The sequence below is a fragment of the Schistocerca cancellata genome, chromosome 2 (assembly GCF_023864275.1).
Source record: "Schistocerca cancellata isolate TAMUIC-IGC-003103 chromosome 2, iqSchCanc2.1, whole genome shotgun sequence".
NCBI lineage: Eukaryota > Metazoa > Arthropoda > Insecta > Orthoptera > Acrididae > Schistocerca > Schistocerca cancellata.
The window spans coordinates 1,003,002,126-1,003,015,031 of NC_064627.1; the positions used below are offsets into that span (position 1 = coordinate 1,003,002,126).

A 12,906-nucleotide genomic window follows, 5' to 3' on the forward strand; every position below is an offset into this window, starting at 1 on the left:
ACAGGCATGCAATAACGTTTCAGAGATAAACCACATGTTGAATCACAGCAAAATTTTTCCTGGAATTTCATCCGAGATAACATTATCAATTCTGTTTTCAAGTTGGTGAGAAAGATAGACACCCCAAAACTACAGAAAAATTTTCCAGTTTTTTCAGAATGACTTTCTCTCCTTAGCGCAGTGTGCGCCGAAATGAAAGGTCCTGCCATTACAATTAAATATTCCTAGTGGAACTCCAGAACGCAAAGTCCCGCTGCAAGTTTCTTTGAGTTGTGGACGGAATGATTGGTAGGCCGGAACGCGAAGAACTATTTTTTGAGCCTTATAGGAGAGTCATAAGGCGCTTGATGTAACAGATCACATAATTAGTGTGTCACCGCTGAAGAATTTTTGGCTGTGCTTCTACTCGTGAAGATGTACATTACAACTTAGTAAGTTCAACACTTGCCTCTAGTTTCATTATTGAAGAATTAAAAAAAGAAAGCACTAGTCACTAAAACGCCACGGAAGTGTTGTGCAGCATTGAGATAAATAGCCATATGAACTTGACGTTGGCATATATCTCTTTCAGCGCAGTACATAATTCACCCTTCACATGAGAATGAGGTATGAATAATTAATTACGATGTATACCATATAGATGTATACAATTTTTCATTTTCTTGTTACACTGCATTGTCGAATGTAACATAAGGGTTTTGACTATGTAGATAACAAACGTGCAACGACGTCGTTGCGAGAGAACAGTGCAGCGAGTAGCCGTTGTTGCGACGCTAGTGTGCAACAAACAGCTGAAGTGCAGTATGCGCGTGACGTCACAGAGAAGCTTGCTTATTGATTACGGAGACCAGTCACAAGCAGAAGGCAACTGACAGCGCACATGGCGGGGGAGTGAGGTGTGGAAGTGAGGCAGCACAAATTAAACTGACAGAGCTCAAGGTAAAACCGCGAGCGCATTGTTGCGAACAGTTTAGTTGCCTTCAATCCAAACGACATGTTACCCTGACATTCGAGATATCATTAAAATGCATTCCTTTAACTTCGTACTACCGGTACTCTGTTCGGTCATCACGGAAGGTGGAGGAATGAAAGAAAAAAGTCTTGTGTTCAAAAGCATTTGCGCTATTCTTCAATGCGCAATTCTGTGGAGTATAATTACGTTACAAGCAGTAAAAATAAGAGGAAAAGAATGTTATTGCTCACCATGTACGGCAAATGTCTTTGCACAGTTGGTTTAACTTAATAACTTTGTAGATAGCTGATGAGAACTCCTCGAACAACTTAAGTAAAGAGCACAGTTTCCCATAGAATGTACATGAGCTTATATTTGAACGTATGTCAGGATACCGAAGTATGTCTCCTCATTTTCATATTTATTTGCCTGTAGACAACTGTTGTGTTGTATAGGCATCGTCATATCAGGAGAATCTATTCACTTTAGTGAAAGAAAATAGTGAAACAGCACTGACGACATGGACTGGGGTTAATCATATTGTTTCATCATCTAGTATGAGCATCCATTACCTCCCGTAAGTTCTGATATTCTGTTTCGCCACAATCAATAATGCCTTCATAATAAAAATTTGTACACGGCTGCTTCATTGCCAGTTTCTTATAGGTTGTAGATATAGTCGTTATGTTCAGAATTATTTGCCAGAATCATGGCAGCCAGTTATATTAGGTAGAATTTAGGGTTACTTAATATCATTTGTAATCTATATCCTAGTGTATTATGCTGTCAACTTTTTCATGCTATTTAATTAATATTCTCACAATTATTTGTGATGTGTCAGTGTAGAGTCTACACTGTTAAGAGTGACAATGTAGGCCGACAATAGTGGAAGAGAAAGGCAGTTGTAGTGCAGAAATGAACATTAAAAGAGAAAGTAATAGCCATTAAATATAAATACTGAAAAAATGGCAAATATCATTATATATTGGTCTCAGAACCTATACAGTTTACCAGATTACTTATTCATATTATCTTCTGTCACTTGTAAACACTGTTTTGAAGTTGAAGTCATTCAAATGATTGTGGTCTGTTCACTTGATTTACCAACATGTGACTACAGTTTCACCCTCAGCAGCATTTTGTTGCATTCTCCTAGACTTCTGCTGATAACGTTTTTACTTATAATTCTGTTAGCATACTGGTGTCTCTAACCGCTCATCATATGCTTTCTGTGTTCCACAAAGGGTAATACTGTTTCCTTCATCGCAGGCTGTCGAGAAGGTTTTAAAGATGCCTCTTCATTCAGCATTGGTGTACCTACTAAGGTAATACTCCTACAGAACAGTCTCTCTTCTTCTGTTGGCTGTATGCCTATTTCTCCTGATGTCTCAGTACATATTAAACCATTTCTCTGTGTGCTTCCTAGCCATTACATCTGTTCCTACAATCCAAAGATTAGGCTGTACACCATGGTTGTTAAGTCAGAAGCACCGTAGTCAGTAAGAAAGGAGAAATGGAATAAACAGAGGAGAAGGAAAGAAAATTTTTAAGGAAACACTCAGACCACAAAAAAGAAACAGTTTTATGTACGGGTACATATAAGAGGAAAAATTAAGATCCAAACAATGAGATGGAGAAGATCACAGACAATGTACGCAAGAGAAGGATGAAGTTTTATGGGCACGTGTTCAGCCACTTCTTCAGATACATGGATGTGAAATCTGAAATGCAATGTAGTAATGTGCTGTTTGTGAAGTCTTTATTAAATCATACTAGTAAAACAGGCCTCATTTTTTGCAAACTAAATTTATTAAACTTAGGATCTTCTTTTAATAAACCTCCTCCATCTTGTGAAGTAAATAAACAGCAGTCATTGGTGACTGAAGCAAGAATTTCTATTATATACCTAGATGTAAAGAGATAAGCTTTCAAGAAGAAATCATTTTTATCTTTGTAGGTACAGCAGTGTTCTGAGATAATTCGTGTTGTTAGGTTACAGGTCAAGCCCAGTGAGTGAATGCTTGTGAGCAATCTCTGTTGGACTCGCTATGTTACTCGGGAAAGACCACCACTGCCCATACGTGGTAAGGGATCCCTCAAGCATGATCGAGGTTAAAATTCTCGTCAAGTAACTGCCTTTAGCCTCCTTGCTGTTTAGCATGAATGTAAAATTTGGAATAGTCTGACAATTACAGACTAGTAGGTAACTTAACAGGAATAGCACTTCCACTTATCTGACAGAATTTTGTATGACTAAAAGTAATTGTTAAGCAGAGTGATTTTTCAGCATAAACCTGGCTCTTCAGTGTTGTTGTTTTGTAGATAATACATTTTGGAAATGTCAGTGGATGGAAGATATGCTTGTGTTGCAGGAAGTATGAAAAATATTCTGAATTGTCAATTTACACTCCATTGAGTGTAGATGTAAGAGGTTGCCTTTCATCAAGAAATTCAAATAGTACACCGTCATTTATATGGAAAAATGGCAGGTCATTACAGAAATGTCACTATCATAATGTTGACATTAGGACTGCTAAGTGAGTGGGAAAGATCTTGGAACTGTTGCACTGTCTGGTTTGTGGAATCCAGGCATTTCCTTCACCATTTACAGTGTAAATTAAGAACATTTCATCCCACCATTGTCTCCCAGGTCATTCTGGAGTCACATATACAACAGGCATAACCTAATGCCTATATTTTCTTTGACCTTTAAAAGGCCTACAACATTATGTGGAGGTATAATATCCTGGGACAGCTCTGTGTATGTCGCTTTCGTGAATGTCTTCCATGTTTTTAGCTTTCTTTCTCTCCTTCTGTTATTTTCGATGTGGACTCAGTGATGGTATGTCAGACGATTTAAACCAGAGAATGTTGTCTTTCAAGGCAGTATTTTAAATGAATTCAGTTTTGTATATTACACATAAGAAGTAAAATGCCTACAAGGAACCCTATTTAGTGCTCCTTATCTGCATGTGATTTTTCAGTATTCTGCTTTTTGTCCAGCTTTGCAGCACCTAAACAACAGTTGCAACTACCACTAAGTTCCTGGAGATAGGGCATTTCAACTAGTGACACTGTATTTTCAACTTTTGAATACTTAGAATTATGGAGATTACTTCAAATTTGGAAGATTAAAAAGTTTTTGTGTCTCATTTTGAGTTATTATTCTACCTAGTAAAAGAATTGGAAGGTATTTTCCTTAAAGCATTCAACATTTTAAATTGCATCAGGCACTAGATGGAAGGGAGCAATTTTTATTGAATATTCGTTGGACCCCAGGTTTGTATAGGTCTACTAGTGCTTCATACTTGAAGACAGTTGGTGCAGTCTAGTGTGAGAAAATTAGGCTGGCCACTTGTTCTTTTTGGGTCAGTCCCATTCACAAGCCTTGCATCAAGGTTGTTGAGCAGTTCCTTTGCTTCAGATGGAACTCATCTTGGTGCAGAAAGGCAATAAAATGTGCACTACTCCACAACCGCTGATGTACGTTATCATTGTTCACCCTACCCCCCTTACGGGTATGATACTTCAACAGTCATTTGGGATCAACTTGGCATAGCATTGTGCACTCACACAATTGTTTGTGCTTCTTGCAGAATGTTGTAGTGGAAAACTGGGGTGGAATTCATTATTTGTCTCATGACATAAATTAAGAGCCAAAATGATTTTACAATTGGTTATAAATTGATGTACGTGTCTACTGATTTACTATGTAAACCAAAAGAATCCCCCCACTGAAAATTTGGTCTAATGCTGTGTTATCTCTGTGAACCACTTAAATTTGAATAAGTTTGCAATAAAAGTTTGTTAGAATACTAAACTGTATGCAGTGAATATGTATGAAAAGCTGTTAGGGTAGTATTTGCAGTTTATAATGGTGCTATGTTCCAGAAAACATAACTGAAGATGGTTGTCCCAGTGCGCAACTGCTGCTCGGTGTTCACGCTTCGTCAGAGCACAATGCTAATAGCTATTGTTGAATTGGTGAGTTAACTATTATTATTATTATTATTATTATTAATTATTTTCTTAGAAGTTGTCAGGATCAATAATGAAATAGTAAATCTAATGTGAACCACATCCTAGCTATGATAAATACTGTCCTGAGAATGACTAATTCTTAGATAGGTAGTAGAAGGCCATGGAATTTTGCAGAAATATTAGGGAAATATGTGTCTATTTGAATATTGAATTTCATATAGGCATTGTGGACATTTGTGTGTGTTATTTTGTTCTCTTATTATGATTTGTTCATATAGGACAAAAGCAAGTGTGCACTCTCAGATCAAATCTTTGTTCTGATACAGTATGCATTGTAGCTGACTTGTCAGTTGTAATATACATACAGGACAAAGTTAATCTAAAGTTGTGGTGTACTAGGTGTTACATCTGTAGATAGATGAAATTAATCACCATTCAGCTAGACAAAATTAATCGCCTGTATACATACATAACTAAACAAGATATATAATTACACATTCAGGTAGGTCCTACTTACAGATGAAGTAACATATAGTTATCTCTCTTAAAATCTTCTACACTATAATAGCATTTATTGGTGAGGTCTTTTTCTAGATCTGCTTCAGTATTTTTGATGTATGTTATGTTTTCACTTCCTACTTTTATTTATAAATTTCATACCCATTTGTAAAATTTTTTCATGCAGGTTCATTCTCTGGCTAGATAATGTTACTTCTTCTTGCACCTATGTTCTTAGCCTACTTCCTAAAATTGTCAAATATGTAAATAAACATTCTGTTTACAATGATGATGATGTTAATGGGTTCCACAGGGGTTCAGGTCTTTTTTACTTATAAATACTTTGTAGCAAGTCCCTGGCAGTGGAAACAATCTTCCTTCTGATATGAGTTTTCTTGAGGATGTGGATATGGATAATGATGGTATCAATAAATTATGAGACAGAATTGATGGCCATTACTTACCTTGAGGAGGTGAAATGAGTTGTTTTGTTGAGGGACACATAAAAGTACAAGTGATACTCTTCCTATAGATATGTTGGTGAAGGTTAAAAAGGAGGGATTGGTTTTACTGATGGCTAGAGATTAATTGAGCAAAAGACTATGTTGCCAACACTAAGTGTGCTGATGAATTGACTGTCTAGGGCTGGGTGCATGATATATCTCTCTTCCCTCATCTCTACGATTCTCTACACTGGCTCTCATTTGTGCTCAGAGACGAGCCCTGGAAATGTATCCTCTGGTGCTCTGCCTGTTCTACTTTTAGTGGTATGGTGTCTCCTTTCTCTTCTTAATCAAATAAATTTGTGTCTCCCTGCCTTACTAAGGTTGTATTCATGGTCACAGTTCATTAGCTGGTCTCTGAGTTGCATTTTGATGTAGTCATTAATGACACCGTACCAATATTTTAACATGTGTGTCAAAACTGTACTGTGATCATAATCCATTTTGTGCAATTCCAATAGACATGGCACTTCTACCACCAATTAGTTTGTTTGCAATAATAAGAGATTCTGTTGGTGTTCATGGGGCCAATCTTTGGCAAAACCCCAGACACCAGACTTAGATAGTACAATAAAGTCCTTGACACTATCAGCAAATAGTGTCTGTAGCCAGTGGTGTTTCCTGAGAATCAGTTGATCTTTCCAAATAATACATCACTATATTGGGCAAACACAAAAGCTACAATATTCTCAGGTTCCTCTTTCATTTCTGCCATTTTTACTGTTAGTGTGATGTAAAGAACTTGTAGAATCTGCCACTCTGTATAGCTGTTCCTACAGAAAACTATGTGCAGATATTCTAGTTCTTGGGTGAGACTCTCCATTTCCAAGAGGGTACGAGCCCAATGTACCAATATTTTGAGCATTGTGTTCCTTTTCACTTGATGGTGGTAGATGTTTACTTGCAAGTAAAAGTCATCTACAGCCACATCTACACTCCAAACCACCGTGAAGTGCATGGCAAGGGATATGTCCCATTGTCTAGTTATTAGGATTTCTTCCCATTCCATTCATGTAAGGAGTGTGGAAAGAATGATTGTTTGAATGCCTCTGTGCAAATTGTATTTATTCTAATCTTATCCTCACGATCAAGAGGTGAACAATAAATAGGGGGTTGTAGTATATTCCTAGAGTCATCATTTAAAGCCAATTGTTGAAACATTGTTAATAGCTTTTCTTAAGATACTTTACATCTATCTTCAAGAGTCTGCTGTTCAGTTTCTTCACTATCTCTGTGAAACTTTCCTACGGATCAAACAAACTTATGACCATTTGTGCTGCTCCTCTCTGTATAAATTCAGTATTGCCTGTTAGTTCTATTTGGTATAGGTCCTACATGCTTGAGCAGTATTCCAGAACTGGTTACACAAATGATTTATAAGCAGCCTCCTTTGTAGACTGATTACACTTCCCAGTATTCTACCAATAAACCAGAGTCTATCACCTGCCTTACCCATGACTGAACCTATATGATCATTCCATTTCATATCCCTACAAAGTGTTACACTCAGGTGTTTGCATGAGTTGGCTGATTCCAACAATAACTCATTGATATTATAGTCATTGGATACTATGTTGTTGTTTTTTTTTCTTTTAATTTTGTGAAGTCCACAATTTTACATTTTTGAGTATTTAAAGCAGGTTGCCAATCTTTGCACAACTTTGAAATCTGATCAAGATCTGATTTATGCAGCTTCTTTCACATGGTACCTCACTACAGATAACTGCATCATCTGCAAAATGCCTGAGGCTACTATTAATATTGTCTGAAAGGTCATTAGTATACAATATGAACAGCAAAGATCCCAACACACTTACTTGGGGCACACCCGAAGCTACTTCTACACCTGATGATGACTCTCCATCCAAGATGACATGCTGCATCCTCCCTAACGAAAAGTCCTCAGTCCAGTCACAAATTTCACTTGATACTTCATATGATCATCCATGGACAATAAGTGTAGGAGTGTACTGAGTCAAATACTTTTCAGAAATTAAGAAATACTGCATCTACCTGTCTGCCTTGATCAAAAGCTTTCATTATGTCATGTGAGAAAAGTGCGAGTTGGGTTTCACATGATTGATGTTTTCGGAATTCATGCTGGTTGACATGGAGGAGGTCATTCTGTTCGAGATAGCTCACTTGGTTTAAGCTCAGAATATGTTCTAAGATTCTACAGCAAATAGATGTCAAAGATATTGGATGGTAGTTTTGTGAATCACTTCTACTACCCTTTTTTGCAGATGGTGAAATAGCCACAACAGATTATAGTGAGAAGAGGGACTAACAGCCACCAATTCAGTATAGAATCTTATGGGGATTCCAACTGGAGCTGGAGCTTTGTTCAGTTTTAACAATTTTAGCTGTTTCTCAATACCACTGACACTAATACTTATTTCGCTCATCTTTTCAGTGGTATGAGGATTAAATTAGGGCACTTCTCTCTTACAGTAGAAGATTTCAGTATATCATTTCGGCATGTATGGCAGGAAGGAGTCAAAGTAAAGGAAGAGAAGATGCTAATAAAAGGAATGTCAGTAGATACAGAAATGGTAAAATTGAACAAAGCTCCAGGGCCTGATGGAATCCCTATCAGATTCTATACCAAATTTATGGCTGAGATAGCCCCTCTTCTAGCCATAATCTAGTTCGCAGATCCCTCTAATGGATCAAGGCAGTGAGGTAGACACAGTATTTCTTTATTTCTGAAAAACAATTGACTCAGTACCACACTTACACTTATTGTCAAAAGGACAGTCATATGGAGTAGACTTCGATTTATTGGTAGAATAGTGAGAAGCATAATCAGTCTACAAAGGAAACTTGTGCGACCAATTCTGGAATATGCGTAAGTGTGTGGGACCCATACCAAATAGGACTAACAGGGGATATTGAATGTATACAGAGAAGGGCAGCACGAATGGTCATAGGTTTGTTTGATCCATAGGAAAGTGTCACAGAGATACTGAGTTAAATAAACTGGCAGACTCTTGAAGATCGACTTTTCAAGATAGACGTAAACAGTCTTGAGAAAGTCTACTAACAAAGTTTCAAGAACGAGCTTTGGATGATGATATACTACAACCCCCTATGTGTCGCTCACATAGGGATTGTGAGGGTAAGATTAGAATAATTACAGTACACACAAAGTGCATTCGAACAATCATCCTTCATGCACTCCATATGTGACTGGAATGGTAACAACCCTGTTCACTGGTACAATGAGACATACCAACTGCCATGTACTTCATGGTGGTTTGCAGAGTAATGTAGTATGTAGATGTAGATAATATGGTTAATAATAATAATAATAAAGATTTTATTGTCTTTAGGCCATTACAGCAATTGACAACGTCACATAAAGATACAATTTATAGTACAGTGTGATAAGTTATTGACTACTGAAATATTTTAGCTTATATTACAATAAATGTACAGTAGGTCATCTGTTGGATTACTGCAGTTTACAGTTGAAGAATTCATTGATATCATAGAACGGGTGGGCAATAAACGATTCATGCAGTCTTTCGTTGAATGTATGTTCAGGAAGATCCTGTATAGCAAATGGCAGCTTATTAAATAGTTTGTGCCCTGTGACTTCATAGATATTTATTGATTTTGATAATCTGTGGTAAGGCGTGTATATGTGTTTGATGCTTCTTGTGTTGTAACAATGTACATTTTCTCAACATTTCACACCTTGTAGGTTCTTCTTCATAAAGATTAAGACATTGTATATATAGAGGTTTATTACTGTCATAATTTTTTGTTTAGCAGATAAGGGTTTGCAGTGAGCCTTATAAGAAGAATTTGTAATTATCCTAATGGCTTTCTTCTGCAATAATAGGATGTCATGTATATGACTACAGTTACCCCACAAGATAATGCCATAGGATATTACCGTATTTACTCGGATCTAAGACGCACTTTTTTTCCAGTTTTTGTAATCCAAAAAACTGCCTGCGGCTTAGAATCGAGTGCAAAGTAAGCGGAAGTTCTGAAATATGTTGGTAGGTGCCGCCACAACTATCTTCTGGCGTCGAATACATGTAGCGCTACATAGGCATGCTTTGCAGGCACAAAGATAAATACTGGCGCCAAAACCTCTGCGTCAGTAAATAAATTTTAAAAAAGGCGGAAGACGAGCTTTTTTTCTCCGCCTCGAATTTCGACCACTGCATTTTCATACATTATCCAACGAAGTAAATACAAATTCCGTATTGTTCATCTTCGAATGTAGCAGCTTTTCAATGTACTACGAAAGTCCGACTGGCAACACTGTTTGTGATGTTTGTCAGTATGGCCAATTCTACGTTCTGAATTTTTTCCTACCTGTGAGAAGAGATGGTTGCTAATGGGAACTTTTGTGAATCACATGCAGTATTGTCTTCACCATAAGAATAATACAAATATAAACATTTTGCCATGTATTCTTTCGTGTTTGCTGCTATCTCATTTAAATCCTGTCTGGCTAATAAACTACGAAACTAGAGTGAGACAACAGCAAACGCTGAAGTATACACATATCATATCATGTTCATATTCGTATTATTCTTATGCCTAATAGGGATACAGTCACAAATGAAGCACGGCAAATGACTAGATTTTTGAATCTAAGATGACTAATTTCTGTGCAGAAAGTAATGTACTAAAGAGGGGTCTGCAAAGATTTTCAAACGGAGAAAAATTTTCGCTAAACTCTCGTTCAGAACATATTCTATCATACGCAGTTTATTACTTGGTTCTTGTTGATCATTAACAAAGAAAGCAGCAATGAAAATAACAAAAAATAGCAGTCTCTTGCCATTGTTTCACTACTGAGACAATTCCTCTATTTTTTTTTTATTGTAAGCGGCGGTAGCACGCACAAAAGCAAACCATGCCGCGAGCGGCGACAGGTCGTAAATATTCATTATCAGAATGCGACAAACAATGCATGGCACAGTACAGTAATGCATTTTCAGCTCAGAGTGACGTAAACACCTATAACAAAGAGAACAGCACTTATCAGATCAAAGAAAAATAAGCAATCAATTCAAACCAGACGAAGCACGTGAAAAACGAAGGGTACCCGTATAAATACGGACGGAGCGCCTGACGCGTAGAAATGGTTACCTGGTAAAGCTTAACTGCTAAGCTTACGGCTCGAACCAAACTACTGTAGCTGTGTCGTCATTCATTCGACCTAAATTGTGTCTCATATTACAATGGACCAACTTTGTTCCGCTTTGGAGGTGCGGCCTAAAACTTCTCTCCCCTTGAATTTCGAGTCTCAAATTTCAGGTGCGGCTTAAATTCGGGAAATTTTTTTTTCCTTAATTTCGAGTCTCATTTTCCAGGTGCGGCTTAGATTCGAGTGTGGCTTAAATTCGAGTAAATACGGTATACTTTGGAAAAATGCAAAATAAGATGATCTGATGTATGTTTCAGGTACACAATTTCTGAGTTGTCTTAATAAATAAATTACTCTAGATAGCTTACTACTAATATAGTTTACATGTTGGTCCCAGGATAACTTTTCGTCTAAATAAACTCCCAGGAATTTAACAGAACTAGGGTCATCAGATAGTGGCTTGTCTCTTAGAGTGAAGATATCTGCTGAGTTTTATTTTCATTTAGCAGGAAACCATTTGCTCTGAACCAATATGCTGTGTGAGTGAGTGTATTTTCAGCACAGGTTTTAAGATCATTAAGATTGTTGAAGTTAACAAGAAGTCATGGAAATAGAGCAAGGAGGCAAAGGTAGCAATTACTACAAAAATTAACAGAAATGCAGAATAGTTTCCAAGGGAGAGCTGGATGATTTAAGACGTGATTAGGAAAAAAATATTAACAATTAATAGGTTGCTAGAATGCTATACTAAAAAAGCCTGAGACACATATCAAAAAAGTAGAACAAGTATCTCACAAGCAAGAAAAGTGATTCAGGGCACAAGTAACAGCAAATAATGAGTAGCAGGATAAATTAAGAAAAGACAGAACACAAATAAACAACATAGAAATATTACTGACAGTGGCCAAATCAAAAATAGAATCTCTCCTGGAAAATGAGAGCAAAATTGTGGCAGTAGAATAGATGGTGAATGCATGATTAAGTTCACTGGAAACAGTACAGAGTAAGACTAAAGAAGATATTGTAATCACTGAACATGAATTTTTCCAAAAAAGAGGGACCTAAATGAAGTAATATGAATGTTTCCAGACCGAATTTTCACTCTGCAGCAGAGTGTGCTCTGATATGTCTGCTGCACTGATATGAAACTTTCCAACAGATTAAAATTGTGTGCTGGACTGAGACTCAAACTCGAGACCTTTGTCGCTTGTGGGCAAATGCTCTATATCACTGTAGTAGTAGTAGTCACAGTAATGGTGATGCTGGTCATGATATGGAGGTTCCAGACGTGAACTAAGACATGAACTCTGCACCTTTGCCATTCGTGGGCAAGTGATCTAGAGCATTTGCCCATAAAAGACAAAGGTCTTGAGTTCGAGTCTCAGTCCAGCACACAGTTTCAATCTACCAGGAAGTATAATATGAATGCTGTTGTGGCATGTAGTCACAAATGGAATTTATAAAAAGCAATCCATTTCACAGATTTAATGCCAAAGGTTGGTTACACCCAGTCATATTATTACAAAACTTCAATGCAAAGGTGGAAAAGTCATTAAACATCCAACATTTAAATGACATGTCATCATCAAAATATTAATTCAAAATGCACTTGTATGTGTGTGGTTCCCAATGAAGAAAATTCAGCAAAATATTTGCTTTGTTGACAGATTGGTAGAGGAGGAAGCAGCAAACTAGATACAGCATCCACAAAACGACAAGATAATGTATAAGGAATTTTGAGAATACCTTCGTAGCAAAGTGATGGTCAGAAAGCGAACAGGAAGGCTTAATAAAAACTAATATTCACCAGCCATGTAAGAGTGGGGAACTGCTATTGGAACAAAAGCACTGTTCAGAAA

At 37.1% G+C, this 12,906-nt stretch overlaps 1 protein-coding gene across 1 annotated transcript in view; it reads left to right on the plus strand.

Annotated features, from left to right (window-relative positions):
• Positions 1-807: 807 nt before the first annotated feature.
• The window catches only part of LOC126149209 (uncharacterized), a 209,202-nt gene continuing 197,103 nt past the window's right edge, over positions 808-12,906 (plus strand). Inside the window, exons 1-2 of the mRNA XM_049915801.1 lie at positions 808-939; positions 4,844-4,936. Coding sequence (XP_049771758.1) covers positions 4,859-4,936 — 78 coding nt within the window. The 5' untranslated portion in view covers positions 808-939; positions 4,844-4,858. The remainder of the gene's footprint in view (positions 940-4,843; positions 4,937-12,906) is intronic.